The 15656-nt window shown below is 45.0% G+C and overlaps 1 protein-coding gene across 2 annotated transcripts in view; it reads left to right on the top strand.

The window, feature by feature from the left end:
* Positions 1-11882, top strand: part of GNE (glucosamine (UDP-N-acetyl)-2-epimerase/N-acetylmannosamine kinase) — a 33165-nt gene extending 21283 nt beyond the window's left edge. For both annotated transcript variants that reach the window (XM_040631598.1, XM_040631597.1), the window contains 7 exons: positions 87-174; positions 932-1142; positions 3451-3580; positions 3929-4150; positions 6030-6212; positions 8840-8956; positions 9704-11882. In XM_040631598.1, the coding sequence (XP_040487532.1) occupies positions 87-174; positions 932-1142; positions 3451-3580; positions 3929-4150; positions 6030-6212; positions 8840-8956; positions 9704-9939 (1187 nt within the window). In that variant the 3' untranslated portion in view covers positions 9940-11882. The remainder of the gene's footprint in view (positions 1-86; positions 175-931; positions 1143-3450; positions 3581-3928; positions 4151-6029; positions 6213-8839; positions 8957-9703) is intronic.
* Positions 11883-15656: the final 3774 nt, after the last annotated feature.

Here is a 15656-nt window from a genome sequence, read left to right as displayed (position 1 = left end):
AGCACAGTACAACACATTGCTAATTTCCTAATTCTTTGGACATTTCCACTTCCAAATCATTGTAACGTGTCACTGGGTTCACCTAGGGGAGAACGTCCTTCATGTCCGGGATGCTGATACCCAAGACAAAATACTGCAAGCACTGCACCTTCAGTTTGGTAAACAGTACCCTTGGTGAGTATACACCCTTCTAGTGTTTCAAAGGGGAGCTGCCTGGGTACCATTTTTAAGCTGTGATCATTCTTCAGTCATTTTAACAGAGCTTTCATTCTACATCCCTAGGGGTCCCCTAGCTGCTAGTGAGACAGGGCTTGCTAATATAAGCCCTGTCATTCTACCAAGGGTTCAAATGGAGGATAACTTCTTTTATTTGTCTCAGTTAATTAATATAGCACTTCTGCCAGGAAATACTTCTTTAGCCTACTTTGACTTTTTGTAAATATTAGAAAATAACTGATTTTCTTTAAAAATAGTCTAGTTCAGCATTGTAATTTAGACTGCTCTCCTTTCTATTTCGAATTTAATGAGATTTTCCTATATTTGAATGTTTGAAATGTTTAAATTCTGAAAATAACTCTTTTTCCCCATGAATGTAAAGATTAAAAAAGCAATAAGTAAATAACTTTGTTGCCCCAAACTATGTTATGTTCTGAAATTGGCTTAACAAAGATTATTTGTCTTTGATGACAGAGGTATTTGTTAGTAGTATCTCAGGCTGAAAATAGCTGTATTTCTATCAACAGTAGAATTGGACCTTCCGTTAGTAATGTGCACGTACTTACTGTGTTGCTAGAGATACCAGATGTTATTTAAAATGAAACAGCACAACTTTATTACCTGAAGTCTCGGTTTCTACTAGTACCATGTCCTCCACATCGTTTACCATGTATGAGAGAAGCGTTTAATTTAATTGACTTTTTTGATATTGCAGTTCAAAGATCTATGGGGATGGAAATGCTGTTCCGAGGATTCTGAAGTTTCTCAAATCTATTGATCTTCAAGAGCCACTACAAAAGAAATTCTGCTTTCCTCCCGTGAAGGAGAATATCTCTCAAGACATTGACCATATTCTTGAAACTCTAAGTGCCTTGGCTGTTGATCTCGGTGGGACAAACCTCCGAGTTGCAATAGTCAGCATGAAGGTATAAAATAATTCTAAGTCTTAATTTCTTATCCCGTATAAAAACTTGATTTTTTTTAAGTATAGTTGGAAGGTAGGACTAGACACATACATTAGAGCTTGTGATCATTTGCCCACAGTGTTGACTTTTGGATCCATTACAGTGTTGGCCTCACTATTTTACTAAGCACTAACATTTCAAAGAAGTAAAATTCTCCGGGAATCCAAGTCAGTAGACTTGAGTTGACAATGGGAGACCCCTTAAGGCACCAGAGAGGGCTCTTGCCATCCAGGACACCTGGAATTCTATACGTGGTAAAGCATGGAGCGTGCTGATTACTATCACTCCCCAGGGGAGGGTAGCAGCAGATGGTGAAGGGGCTTGCGTTTCCTCTAGCTAGAACATGATTTTAGTTCAGGACAGCACACCTTCAACCCCTTAACCAAAAGATTAACACAGTGTTGACAGAGAACCTGAGGGAGCCTTCATAAAAACATAAATTGTTCATGTTACAATGATCTCTGATGACTTAAGAATAAAACTACCAGAAAGACCTTTGTTGGAAATCTTGTAGGTATAAACAATTTTGGGAGAGTCCATGAGGGACGGCAAGGATTTAAAAAATGAAGCTGTTGAGGCCAAATAAAGCGAAACAAAGCAATTTTCTCAAAAGAAGCCAATGCTGTCCTTTGTAAAGATTCCTTAAAAAGCATTAATAAAAGATTTTCTTAACCTAAAGATGATCTTTCTGTATCACTAGCCAGAACCCGTTGTAGTGGTCAAACTCTAGAAACATTCCTGTTAAAATCAAGAAGGAAAGATGTCTTCTGCAACATTATTGCACATAATTCTGGAAGTTACAAAGGGAATAAAAGCAAGGGCTTTTATTTAAAGCAAGGAACAAATAGCACAAGTGGAGACTGTGCACAGAGTAAAACAAAAAATGTTATAGACAATATGAATAAACAAGCTTGCAGAATTAATAAGACATCTGAGTAAAATGGTTAGGTGTTATGATAAATATACAAATATCAGTGACTTCCCACTTAACATGAAGTTTTAGGCAGTCTTCCTGTAAATGAGTGTTTGTTAGCCTGACTGCACATTAGCATTACCTGGAAGCTTTGAAAAATACATAGATACCTGGCTCCTACCCCAAGACTAATTTGAATCTCTGGGCGGGGGGGCGGGTCCATGGCATCAATATTTATTCAAAGCCCAGATGATTCTGCTGCGGTCAGTAGTAGAGAAACACGACTTTAGGTTTGCTTTCTTGTTTGTTTGTTTGTTTGTTTGTTTGTTAAGTAGGCTCCACACCCAGCCTGGAGCCCAGACCTTGAGGGTAAGACCTGAGCCGAGATCAAAAGTCAGACCCTTAACCAGCTGAGCCACGCAGGTGCCCCTAGGTTTATTTTTAATGACAGTCATTAGAGACCGCTCTAACCCTTGTAAATGGATAAAATCCATTAATAACGAAAGAATGGAAAAAGAGCCTATTCAGAATAACAACCAGAAAAATTAAGAATCGTCTAAACCAAAAAACTATGTAACCTATATAAAGAAAATTATAAAACTTCAGCATATAACGTAAAGGCTTGAAAAATGTCCTGGATGGGAATGCTGAGTATTTTTAAAATGTGAGCACTTTCTAAATTGAATTATGAGTTTAATATAATTTTAATCCACATTTTAAGGGGATTTTTTAAAGTTTGACAACACTGTTTTGAAATTTACTCAAAATGCACAAGTGAGAAGAGCAAGAAAAATTAAAAAAAAAAGATTTTGGAGAGACTCTCCTTGACTAGTATTCAAATATATCACAGAGCACAGTAATGTATTTATTTGGGGGGGGCAGCAAAGCAAAGTTTGAGTGATAGCAAAGTGAGAGTACAAAGCTCCCGAAGAGGGAGGGGACCCAGGAGGTTGCCCACAAAGCGCGTAATGTAATCATCGCGGAACCGTGCTGTTGTTGGCTCCCTTTATGGGAGGTGATTAAAGCTCAACCTCCTTAGGGTATTTATTTAGTTGCCTTAGTTTTTAAGCAAGGAAATTTTGTCAACCTGAAAGGGAAACTGTGACCTTTAAATGCAGACAGAGATTAGGCAGCGTTCTCTTTGCGCTTGAGAGGAGCCCGTGGTTTGCTGTGGAGCCGTCACTGCTTCGTGGCCCTGTGCAGGGACGGCTCCCCTTCCCGAACAGTCGCCTAAATAAGTCTAAGTACTCTCTGTCCTCTGGCTCAGTGTGACTTAGCATGAGAAAGGTCAGGAGATTCACGGGGTGCTCCTTAGGTAAGATCAAGGAGATAGGGCTTGTTTGTTTTCTCTTTCAGGGTGAAATTGTTAAGAAGTATACTCAGTTCAATCCTAAAACCTATGAAGAGAGGATTAATTTAATCCTACAGATGTGTGTGGAAGCTGCAGCGGAAGCTGTAAAACTGAACTGCAGAATTTTGGGAGTAGGTAAGATTGTGAAGTGCATATTCAAGAAATGTTCATTTCGATACACACAGTTTACTGAGTGCTGATGCATCACTGACCATCCGGTCACTGCCCTGTGTATGTGGCTCCAGGTCCTATCTGTGGGCCCCAAGCATGGGGACTTTCTGGAACACCAGTAATCATCATGGGTACTTTGGTGGGGAGCTGCAGATTTAGCTCAAAATGCCTGACATTTCCTTGCAATCTTTGGTAATATTTGTCTGAGGAGATCTTGGGTGAATTAATTTGTGTTTGAAACCCAGAAAGTTGGCACACTTTTCTAAGCTTGCTAATGAGAATTATTTTCCTCGTGTGTGTGGTGGAGCTCAGGTATTTCTACGGGTGGCCGTGTAAATCCTCGGGAAGGAATTGTGCTGCATTCAACCAAACTGATTCAAGAATGGAACTCCGTGGACCTCAGGACCCCCCTCTCTGACACCTTGCATCTCCCCGTGTGGGTGGACAATGATGGCAATTGTGCTGCCCTGGCGGAAAGGAAATTTGGCCAAGGAAAGGGCCTGGAAAACTTTGTGACCCTTATCACAGGCACAGGTGAGAGCAGTAAGAGAAGGTTGCTTCGGGAGCTAGAATGTGCGTGGGGCATGGCCTCAGCGTCAGCCAGGCAGCTTGTAAGTCTGCTGTAGTCTTCACCTCCTGCTTGAGCAGAGCCGGAAGGTGAGCCCCATGTGAGGGCATGGGACCTTCCTGGGCTTTCCTGAGCGTGTGCCCTGCCCTGGGCATACATGTGGACCTCACACTCCCAGGAACTTGCCAGAGCTAGTCAGGCCCTTACTCCCCAAAGCTTCTCATTCCCAGCTTCTCCTCCCAGTCTTTCTGGTTAGTATAATATTTGCCTCAACTATCAGCTGTTGTCCTAGGCAGTGGAGACTAAGAAATATATTTTTCCTTTAAATGTCCTTGACAACCCCCCACCTCCTGGGTAGCCCCCTCAATTCTGTGGCAGGTGACATAACAAGCCCTTTGAGCTGGTCCTCCAGGAGCTGCCGAGTAGGTCAAAACAAACCACCACAGTTGTTTGAAAATAGAGTTTCTCTTGCTCCTTCCAGTACTGCCATCGTTGCTGAGAATGTGGGCTGGTTCAAGGTCACCAAGCTGGGAGTGGGTGGTGGGACCTGAAAATTCCAGAAAGCTCTCATTAAAATTCAGCTGTTTTTTTGCCTGATGAAGCATTTCCCTGGTTCTTACAATCTTGTTAGTTTGCAGAATTCCCAAAAAATTGGTTCTGACAGTTTTTGCCAGTTCATTCCTTGCTTTAGCGGAGGGATGGACTTTTGGAGTTGCCTACTCTGCCATTTTTGCTGATATCCTAGTTTGTTTTTGGAAGGAGGAGACTGACTCAGCTAGGAGGTGGTTGAGCCGCCATTTGACCCCAGTTACGTCTAACCTCACAGCTTGGGTGCCCGTAAACTCTGCATTACACTACCCCCTCTGGAAGCTCAGGCCCTTCGTCTCTTAGTCTCAGACACAGTTTTAGCAAGCTTGGCTGTCATTTCCTAGATCTCCTGTCAGAGCTGAGAGTTTGCGAATTAGAGGGGTGGAGGCGAAGAGTAGTGCCCCAGGAAGTAACCGATGGCAGGATGAGTCTAAAAAGCAGGGCCTTCTCAGGCTTTCCTCTTTAATGACTCCTAAACTCTGCAAAACAAGTCATTGATATTCATATTCAGAGTCACAGATTTTTAGACATGGTGGCATTAAGAAGAGGCAAAATCATATTTCTTATGCTCTGTTTAAGAAAGGGTGGTGTATGATATATTTTGGAAAGATGGTCTTCTCTTGGGTTTCCCCTACACCAGAGCCTAAGATGAAGACTTGGGGTATTTTATGTTGGAGTGATCCTGAGAAGCAGGAGTGAAGGAGTGAGAAGAGTAGAACAGAGTAGGTGGAAAGCCGTTATCCAAGTTGCCTTGAGGGCAGTGGGGGCTGAAATCTACCAGAACCTCCCAAGAAGTCTGCAGAAGGCCATCCAGAATTGTCCACTGGAATCTGCTGGCTCTTGTCTTGCTTGGTTGAGGTTGTCCTGTGCTCTCATGGATGACTAGGCCCTTTAGTGTTGAGGTGGCCTTGGTGAGGAGACAGGCAGTGGGAGCTTGAGGTGGCATATTGTCGTCACATGGGGAGTCTGGGCCTGCGTGGATCCGTTCCCCACAGCTGTGGTTGAAATCACAGTGAGCCACGTAGATGCAACCAGGGTTGCAACATTAGGGTTCGGGTTAGGGACCTGCTTAAAATATTTCCCTCCAAAATGCTTCCAGGTCAAGTATTGGTAGTTGGTAAGTTTCAGCTACTTAGGAAAGAAGGCATCATAAAGAACCTCACATTCCAGAGCTTTGCTACGTAGACGAGGCGTTGCTATAGCACAGCTTCCTGTTTCAGCTGAAGAGCCACCTCAGTGATTGTTCTCTCGCCGTAGGAATTGGCGGGGGGATCATCCATCAGCACGAGCTGATCCACGGAAGCTCCTTCTGTGCCGCAGAACTTGGCCACCTTGTTGTGTCTCTGGATGGGCCTGATTGCTCCTGCGGAAGTCACGGGTGTATTGAAGCCTACGCCTCTGGCATGGCCTTGCAGAGGGAAGCAAAGAAGCTACATGATGGTTGGTTTCTTTCGCCTGAGGAATTAAATAGCTAAATGGTAGACCAGTATTTCAAAGTAGATACTCCAAAGAGAGCTGGACACTGAAGCCAGAACTTGTACCCTTCTCCCTTCCTGGAGGAAAGGTGGGGCTTCCTCATACCGAAGCTCTCTGAAATCCCCTTAGTCCTGACCCATATTAACACTTTCCTCTCCAGTGTTAGGGATGGACACGGGTCTTGAGCTCCAGGATAGTGGGGAAGCTTTGATTGTTCTTTTCTCAGCCCCTAGCCGAGAAAGTAAATGGATTAACATATTACAGTTGTGAACTCTGAGAAGTCTATTTGAATTAAAGCTATTTCTGAACATGTTATAAAGGTCAGGGTGGTTTCTAGTCTAATGCAAGAGGGAGTCATTTACCATCATTATAGTGTCAAGTGCACTGAGAACGATGGCCAGGGAATGTAGATGCATATAAGGACACCAGTGATCCGTCCCTGCCCTGTTCAGAGGGGGAAGGGAGTGTTAGGGTGCTGTCGGGGGGTTGAGAAAGGGTAAATAGAATTGGCAGGGCAATTTGGGATGAGCCCGCGATACTTCCAAGCCTGGGAAACAGTGCTGTGGGTGCATAAAGGGCAAGGTAGAGTCAAGCGTAGCAAGAGGTTGGCCAACACCAGCAGAATGGAGCATGGAGAAGCCGTTGAGAACTTCTGGGGGAAAAACATGGTCAGATCTGAATTTCAGACTCTTCACTAAACTGTAACTTTTTGTTTTCTGGGAGAAAAATAGTCGAATGGAGTAGCTTTAAATGGTGCAGTTCTAGAGTGACTTCCAGTTTTCTAGCTGGACAGGCTGGGAGGAGCAGGCTGTGGCGGAAGGGGATGGTTGGGTGGCTGTGGGACGTCGGCTGGAGATGTGTAGGCGGCAGCTGGCTACGGGGGTCTGGTGCTCAGGAGAGAGGACTGGGCTACAGATGGGGCTTTGGGAATCATCAGCCCTGAGGTGGCAGTTAAACCTCTGAGATTCGGAGTGAGGCAAGAGTCAGGGGTGGAATCCTGCAAAACAGCATTGGGCAGAAAGGAAAACCAGGAAAGGGTCAAGTCACAGAAGCCAAAGGGAGAGTGTTTCAAGGAGGGCGTACTTGGGAATGTCAAGTGCTGCTTATGAGTAAGAGGGAATCAGAAGAGTTCATTGGCTTTGGCCATGAGAACATCACCTGAAACCCTGAAAACTTTGTTTTTCAACTTCATTTCTTCATTTTTATCGTTAGCCTCCCTTAGGAACCTGTTTGGACATTTTTTCCCTAATCATCGCCCCGACACATGATACTTAAGTGCCCCAGATGTACTGTTTATGTGCTTGTGTTTATGTACTATTAGTATAAAAAGAGGAGGTGGCGTTTTTTGTTTGTTTTGTTTTTTGCCTCAAGAACCAGTTTCTGTCCTCCTGGGGGCAAATGCATGTCTTATGAAAGAGTGCATTCAAATAGCAGGAGCAGAGGCCTGACTACACTAAGAGGGAAGAAGTGCTTTGAGGACAGGGAGATGGTGAGCACCTGCTGGCGGCAAGCGGACCGCGGGGACGGAAGTGAAGGTGGAGGATGCAGGAGAGAAGGGCAGTTGAGTCCCTACCGTAAGGCCCCTGAGGAGTGGGGAGGAGATGAGCTGCAAGGCCTGGGTAGAGGGCCTGAGAGTGCGAGAGGAGTGAAGGTAGGCAAATACAGACATGTTTTTAGGCAGGGGCAGGAAGTAAGGGAAACCCTGCCTCGTGGGGTCCTTCGTCAGAGAGGTCAGCAGTCCAGAGATCTCGTGGTAGTGGGGGCGGGGTAAAAGGTTTGAGGTGGTGGAAGCTGAGAGCCATGAGGGGGAATGGGAGAGAGCTGGCAGAGCAGCTGTGAGGAGACCCCTGGGTGGGGGGGGGGTAGCAGCCTGCATAGTTGGGATTTGCTCTCATCAGAGCCCAAGTGTGATAGCAGATGAGGAGGAAGATGGACCTGGGTTGTTGACGGGCAGAGTGAGGGGCGGACAAGGACTACAGATAACAGACCTACTTACTGTTCAGTGAGCACTGCCTCTGGCCAGCATCTAAGTTCTTTACGTCCGTGATCTCATTTAGTTCCTCAGATAATCCTGTTAGGTTACGTGTGTTACCCCCGCTTTCTAGAGAAGAGAAGAGTATAGAGGTGATGTGACCTGGGTGGGGTTGTGCAGCTGGTCGTGGCCGAGCTGGCGAATGAACCCCCGTCCGTGTCAGTGCTTTAGGCACTGCCGTAGAACGGGGGGCCCTGCAAGTGGTGTGACGTGCACCTGGGATGGATAAAGGAAGGAGAGAAACAGGCGAGTCTCTGTTGCATGCGGAGTGAGAAGTCGGAAGCTAGGGGGCTGGCTAGCGGGCTGTGGTCGGAGGTGAGGATTTTCCAGTTGGGGAAGTTCTGGATGATGTGTAACCAAGGCAGGAGGAGGGCCGCAGCGGCCTCTGGAGCAGTGTATGTGGACACTTGGGAGTGACAGAAAGCTTTGCCAGTGTGCAAAGAACACGCTGTCTTCCCGCTTGGGGGCTTGCTGCCCGCAGGCGGACTTCTCAGCCCGACCCCCTGCAGGGCTGCCACGGCTCGCTGATGACTGCCGCTTCTCCCCTCCGCTCATACAGAGGACCTGCTCTTGGTGGAAGGAATGTCCGTGCCGAAAGACGAGGCCGTGGGCGCGGTCCACCTCATCCAAGCTGCAAAACTTGGCAATGCGAAGGCCCAGAGCATCCTGAGAACAGGTGAGCGTGTGGCTCCGGGCGGCTCCGCCCTGGCTCTGCCCGGGGCTCCCGCACATACCCAGCTTCGCTCGGGGTCAGCGCTCCGCGGCGTGTGTTCCGAGGTTTTCCCTGCTTTCTGAGAAAAAGGGAATGGCATTCGAGGTATTTGGCAGCCTTACCTTTATTACACAGGTTTGTTGTTTTGTTTTACAACTATGAATAGACTACTTGTTCGTCCTTCAGGAAATCTGGAGAAATGTGAGAGTAAGAAAGTATCACTTCAGGTTTTACTGTTCAGAGATGAACTGTTAACATTTCCTTCCAGTCTTTGCTATTTTTTTTTTTTACATAGTTGAGATCATATGCTATAGTATATAGTATACCAAGCGTTTTTTATTTCAAAGCATAACATCATTTTCTCTTATTAAGAATAAATCACGAATAACTTTCAAGTACCGCTTTCTGTTATGTAGTGTGCATGTAACTAAGGAGTCTGGGCTGCTGACTCTTTCCACCATCCTCTGGCGTTTTTTTGTTGTTTTGTTTTGTTTTTTAAAGATTTGACTTAGAGAGCGCACAAGCAGAGGGAGGGGCAGAGGCAGAAGCACACTCCCCGCTGAGCAAAGAGCCCAGCGCTGGCTCCACCCCAGGACCCCGAGATCAGGACCTGAGCCGAAGGCAGAGGCTTAACCGACTGAGCCGCCCAGACGCCCTCTGACGGTTTTGATTTGGCTCTCGAGACTGACTTTCATTTTTGTTTTCTTGTAGCTGGAACGGCTTTGGGTCTTGGGGTGGTGAACGTCCTCCACACCATAAACCCTTCCCTTGTGATCCTCTCCGGGGTCCTAGCCAGTCACTACGTCCACACCGTCAAAGACGTCATCCGCCAGCAAGCCCTGTCCTCGGTGCAGGACGTGGACGTGGTGGTTTCGGATCTGGCGGACCCTGCCCTGCTCGGTGCCGCCAGCATGGTTCTGGACTACACAACTCGCAGGATCTGCTAGGCCTCCCAGGAGGGGACCTGGAGCGACTCGCAGAGCTTCTCTGTGGAATCAGGTTGTCTCTTAGACAAGCATTTCTTTTAAAAAGCAGATTTGGTATTTAAATGTGGTATTTGGCAGGTGACTTCGGGAGTTAAATTTTTGCTTTTAGTCTCCTCTTTGGAGCTCCCTTTCCCAACCCCCCCATTTTTGTAGATGCTGCTCTTTCTGGGGTCACTTCAGCTCAAACCCTGTAAGTACCAGTCATAATGTTCTGTGCCAAAGGAGCTGTGGTCGTGGACAAGGATGCCTCGGGGCTGTGCTTACTAGCTGGACCGCGGAGACCTGCAGGCCTTGCCTGAGGCGGGGCCTCAAGACTGGAGTGTGGACTGTTCTCCCTTCCTCCTCTGACCCTCAACTCAGATTGCAGAAAGGGATCCGGTCAGGAAACAGAAGGAAATCTCACTGTGAAAGGCTGAAGTAAACTTCTTTTAAAAAAACAGCTTTACTGAGGTATTTTTAAAAGTGTACCATTTGATAAGCTTTGACATACGTACACACCTGTGAAACCATCACCGCAGTCAAGACATTGGACACCTCTGTCTCCCCCAGATGTTTGCTTAACGATGTTATTTATCACTCTCGCAGAATCTTGAGCAACTTGAGGGATCTGAATGACAGTGGCCTTACTGACCTTGTCCTTATCTTAAGGACAGCTGAGAAGCCACTAGGACTTACAGCCTCTGAAAGGAGATGAACCATCCCCAAAGGATCTTTGCTACCGCCAGCTACCTCTCCCTTCAGTAACTTTTCATACTCATGTTGAATACGACCCTGCAGTAGCTACTAAGGCAGCGTCTGTAGAGCCCGTATCGTGAATCTGGGTTCTGGCTGAATGAGATTCTGTGCTTTCTTTGGTGTCAAGATACAAAGGCCAAGGTCCTTGCTATCCATTTTAACCTAGAAGTACTAATACCCACCATTTATTAAGTGCCTACTGTATGCCAGGCTCTGATCTAGGTGCTTCATATACATTATTCTAAATTCGTACAGCCTGGGAGGTGGGTGTCCCAATTTCCATTTTATACAACCCCAGACTCAGTCCTGGGGTGCTGAAGTGATGTACGTAAAGCCATGGCTAGTGAGTCTTAGAGAATAGGGTTTGATCCCAGGTCCCTCTGTGCTTTTCTGCTATGCCACACCACCTTTCATATAAAAAACTTGCAAAATGTGAATATATCCCAATTCACTTCATACTACCAACAGCTTTAATAAGACTGACTCAATTTGCCTTTGATCCTGTCCCTCAGCGATACATTTAATCAAATATTCCTCTACGCTGTGGACATTTTGCCAATATGGTATTTGGTCTAGTGACAGGTTTTTATGGGTACTTTTAGATGATCTAGAAAAGCATATGCATGTTTTTCAGATTTTTATTTTAGGAAAACCTGAAGGTTTGCATTGTTTTGGTGTTAGCATACAAAATAAAGTGAAAGAATCAATACTGCACTTGAACCACTTCCTTCCTGGTAGGTTAATGTGAAAAGATAGGTTGGCTGATTCCTAGAATTCCACCAGCCCTGAAATGATCTCCAGGTTCTGGTTATTGTTGAAAAATTCCACAGTGATTCCTAGGAAGGAAGCTAGTCTGCTTGGCCATCCGCGTCCGGGGTGAGGTGGCAGACTATTGAAGGGGCATTGGTGGTTCCTTGGTGACATCTGTAACTGCTTTGTACACCATAGAGTTGCACTGCTACCAAGTTTCATACCAAATATTTGGAAGGATGGTATTAAATCTAAAACCAAATCTTAATTTTTATTAAATTCATGGAAAGGCTAATATATTCCAACATAATTATTACCTATAGTTAAATAATCATGTATTAATTTATTTTAATGTAAATATTTTTATGTTCTGAGCCAAATTCTAAAGAAAAAATAAATATATTTCTTTGTGGAAATCCTAACATTTTTGCATTTTGTTTTCTTAATTAACTCTCTAGTTAAAATCTCTTTCCAGAAGAGATTTATACTGTTGGACTGCTCACATTTTGAAGGTCATGTAACTTTTTTTTTTTTTTTAAGATTTTATTTATTTATTCGACAGAGATAGAGACAGCCAGCGAGAGAGGGAACACAAGCAGGGGGAGCGGGAGAGGAAGAAGCAGGCTCATAGCGGAGGAGCCTGATGTGGGGCTCGATCCCATAACGCCAGGATCACGCCCTGAGCCGAAGGCAGGCGTTTAACCGCTGTGCCACCCAGGTGCCCCTGAAGGTCATGTAACTTCTTAAGGTATCTAGTATGAATTTCTTAACAATTTTTTTGATAATAGGAAGCATTTCTATATAATATTTATATATTGCAAAATGATCACCACAGTGAAGGAACCATTACCATATACGTAGAACTTTTCTTTCTTGTAATGAGAATGTGTCAGATCTACTCTTGTAGCAGCTTTCAAATACACAGTATAGGCATATATATAGTATAGACATAGCTCTTTTTGCGCTTCACAGATAATATGATTTTACAAATTGAAGGTTTGTGGCAACCCTGCATCACACAAGTCTCTTGGCACCATGTTTCCAGCATGTGCTCACTTTGCATCTCTGTGTCATATTGTGGTAACTCTTGTAATATTTCAAACTTCTTCATTATTATATTTGTTGCAGTGATCTGTGATCAGTGATCTTTGATGTTACTGTCGTGTTTTGGGGCACCACGAACTGCACCCATACAGGATAGGTGAACTTAATCGGGAAATGCTGTGTTCTGACTGGTCCATTGCCCATCCATGCCTCCACCTCTCTCCCTCTCTTCACAACTCCCTATTCCCGGAGACACAATACTGAAATTAGGCCAATTAATAACCCTACAATGGCCTCTATGTATTCAAGTGAAAGGAAGAGTTACATGTTTCTCACTTTAAATCAAAAGCTAGAGATGAGTGAGAAAGGCCTGTCAAAAGCCGAGACAGGCCAAAGCTAGTCTTCTCACGCCAAATAGCCAAGCTGTGAATGCAAAGGAAACGTTCCTGAAGGGAATTAAAAGTGCTACTCTGCTAAACACATGAATCATAAGAGAGCAAAACAGCCTTATTGCTGAAATGAGAACGTTTTAGCGGTGGATGGAAGATCAAACCAGCCACAAGATTCCCTTAAGCCAAAGCCTCATCCAGAGCAAGGCCCTAACCCTCTGCAGTTCCGTGAGGGCCGGGAGAGCTGAGGAAGCTACAGAAGAAAGTCGGAAGCTAGCAGTGCCAGGTGAAGCAGCAGGTTCTCCAGAAGATCCAGCTAAGATGATTCATGAAGGTGGCCACACTAAACAACAGATTTTCAGAGGAGACGAAACAGCCTTCTATGGGAAGAAGATGCCTTCTAGGACTTGCAGAGCTAGAGAGGGGAAGTCAATGCCTGGCCTCAAACTTCAGAGGACAGGGTGACTCTCTTGCTCGGGGCTAATGCAGCTGCTGGCTTTAAGCTGAAACAGTGTTCATAGACTATTCCGAAAATCCTAGGCCCTTAAGAATGATGCTAAGTCTACCCTGCCTGTGCTCTGTAAATGGAACAAAGCCTGGATGACAGCACATCTGTTTACGACACGGTTTCCTGAACATTTTAAGCCCTCTGTTGAGACCTCCTGCTCAGAAAAGAAGATTCCTTTTGAAGTATTACCGCTCACTGACAAGGCACCTGGTCACCCAAGAGCTCTGATGGAGATGTACAATGACATGAATATTGTTTTCAAGCCTGCTAACAAAACATCCACCCTGCAGCCCATGGATCGAGGAGTTATTTCAACTTTCAAGTCTTATTGTTTAAGAAATACATTTGGCCAGGCTGTAACGGCCATGGTTGGTTATTCCTTTGACGGATCTGGGCAGAGTTAATCGAAAACCTCCTGGAAAGGATTCACCATTCCTGACGCCATTAAGAACATTCGTGGGGCACCTGGGTGGTTCAGTTGGTTGAGTGTCCAGCTCTTGGTCTCAGCTCAGGTTTTAATCTCTGGGTCTTGGTGAGTTCAAGCCCCATGTTGCCTACTTAAAAAAAAAACACAGTGATTCATGGAAGAGGTCAAAATATCAACAGGAACAGCAGTTTGGAAGTTTTAACCCTCACAGATGACTCTGAGGGCTCAAGACTTCAGTGAAGGAAGTAAGTGCAGATGTGATGGAAATAGCAGGGGAACCAGAATTAGAAGTGGAGCCTAAAGAGGTCTGAATTGCTATGATCTCAGGATAAAACTTTAATGGATGAGGAGTTGCTCCTTATGGATGAGCAAAGAAAGTGATTTCTTGAGATGGAATCTACTGGTGGAGATGTCATGAAGACTGCTGAAATGATGACAAAGAATTTAGAAATTACATAAACTTAGTTGATAAAGCAGCGGCAGGGTTTGAGAGAACTGACTGCAATTTCGAAAGAAATTCTGTGGATCAAATGCTACAGAGAAATTGTTCGTGAAAGGAAGAGTCAATCGGTGCGGTAAACTTCATCGGTGTCTTCTGTTAAGAACTTGCCGCAGCCGCCCCAGCCGTCAGCAACCACCGCCCTGGTCAGTCAGCAGCCGGCAACTCCGAGCGCAAGACCCTCCACCAGCAAAAAGATGACAACTCGCTGACAGCTCAGGTGATGGCTAGCATTTTTTTAATGAAGGTATGTACATTTTCTAGACACAATGCTGTTGCAGGCCTAACAGACTACAGTATAAACATTTATATGCACCAGGAAACCAGAAAACTCACTGGACTCATCTCGTTGCCATGCTCCCTTTGTTGCGTGCTGTGGAACGGAACGTGCGCCGTCTACAAGGTGGGCCTCCGTTACGGACTCCACTTGCCGTGCTCTGCCTCCCTTCCCCGGGACTTCTTTGATAACTGGAAATTTGTACCTTTCGACCCCCTTCACCCATTTCACCTACCCCGTCCCACCCTTCATCTCTGACAACCACCAGTCTGTTACTGGTTCTCTATGAGCACGGTTTTTGGTTTTTGGTTTTCAGATTCCACATACAAGTGAGATCACACAGTATTTGTCTTTCTCTGACTTTGTCCTCAAGGTCTATCCATGTCACAAATGGGAATATATATTTTTTATGGCTGAATAATACTTCACAGTGTGTGTGTGTATATATATATAGATATGTGAACAATATATATATATTTATACAGGAAATATGTAATAATATATATATACACACATACACATACACGTTTTCTTTAGCCATTTATCCACTGATGGACACTTACGTTGTTTCCGTATCTTGCCTATTTATAAATAATACTGCAACGAACACGGGGTGCATTTGTTTTCTCAAGTGAGACTTTTCCTTTTCTTTGGAAAAATGCCCAGAAGTGGAATTGCTGGATTATATGGTGGTTCTACTTTTATTTTTAAGGGTTTTTTAGAGAGTGAGGGGGGGGGGAGCAGAGAGGGAGAGAGAATTTCAGACTCCCCACTGAGCATGCAGCCTGACACAGGATTTGATCTCACAACCCTGAGATCATGATCCCAGCAGAAATCAAGTCAGATGCTTAACTGACTTAGCCACCTACACGTATGTCCCTGGTAGTTTTACTTTTAATCTTTGAGGAACCTCCACACTGTTTTCCACAGTGGCTGCACCAGTTTGCTTTCGCACCAACAAAGCACAAAGGTTCCCTTTTCTCTACATTCTCCCCAACATTTGTTGTCTTTTTGGTAACAGCCATTGTAACAGGTACAAGGTGGTATCT

Source organism: Ursus maritimus, unplaced genomic scaffold (assembly GCF_017311325.1).
Source record: "Ursus maritimus isolate PB19 unplaced genomic scaffold, ASM1731132v1 scaffold_17, whole genome shotgun sequence".
In the NCBI taxonomy this organism is placed as follows: domain Eukaryota; kingdom Metazoa; phylum Chordata; class Mammalia; order Carnivora; family Ursidae; genus Ursus; species Ursus maritimus.
This window is presented reverse-complemented; position numbering and strand designations above follow the sequence as displayed.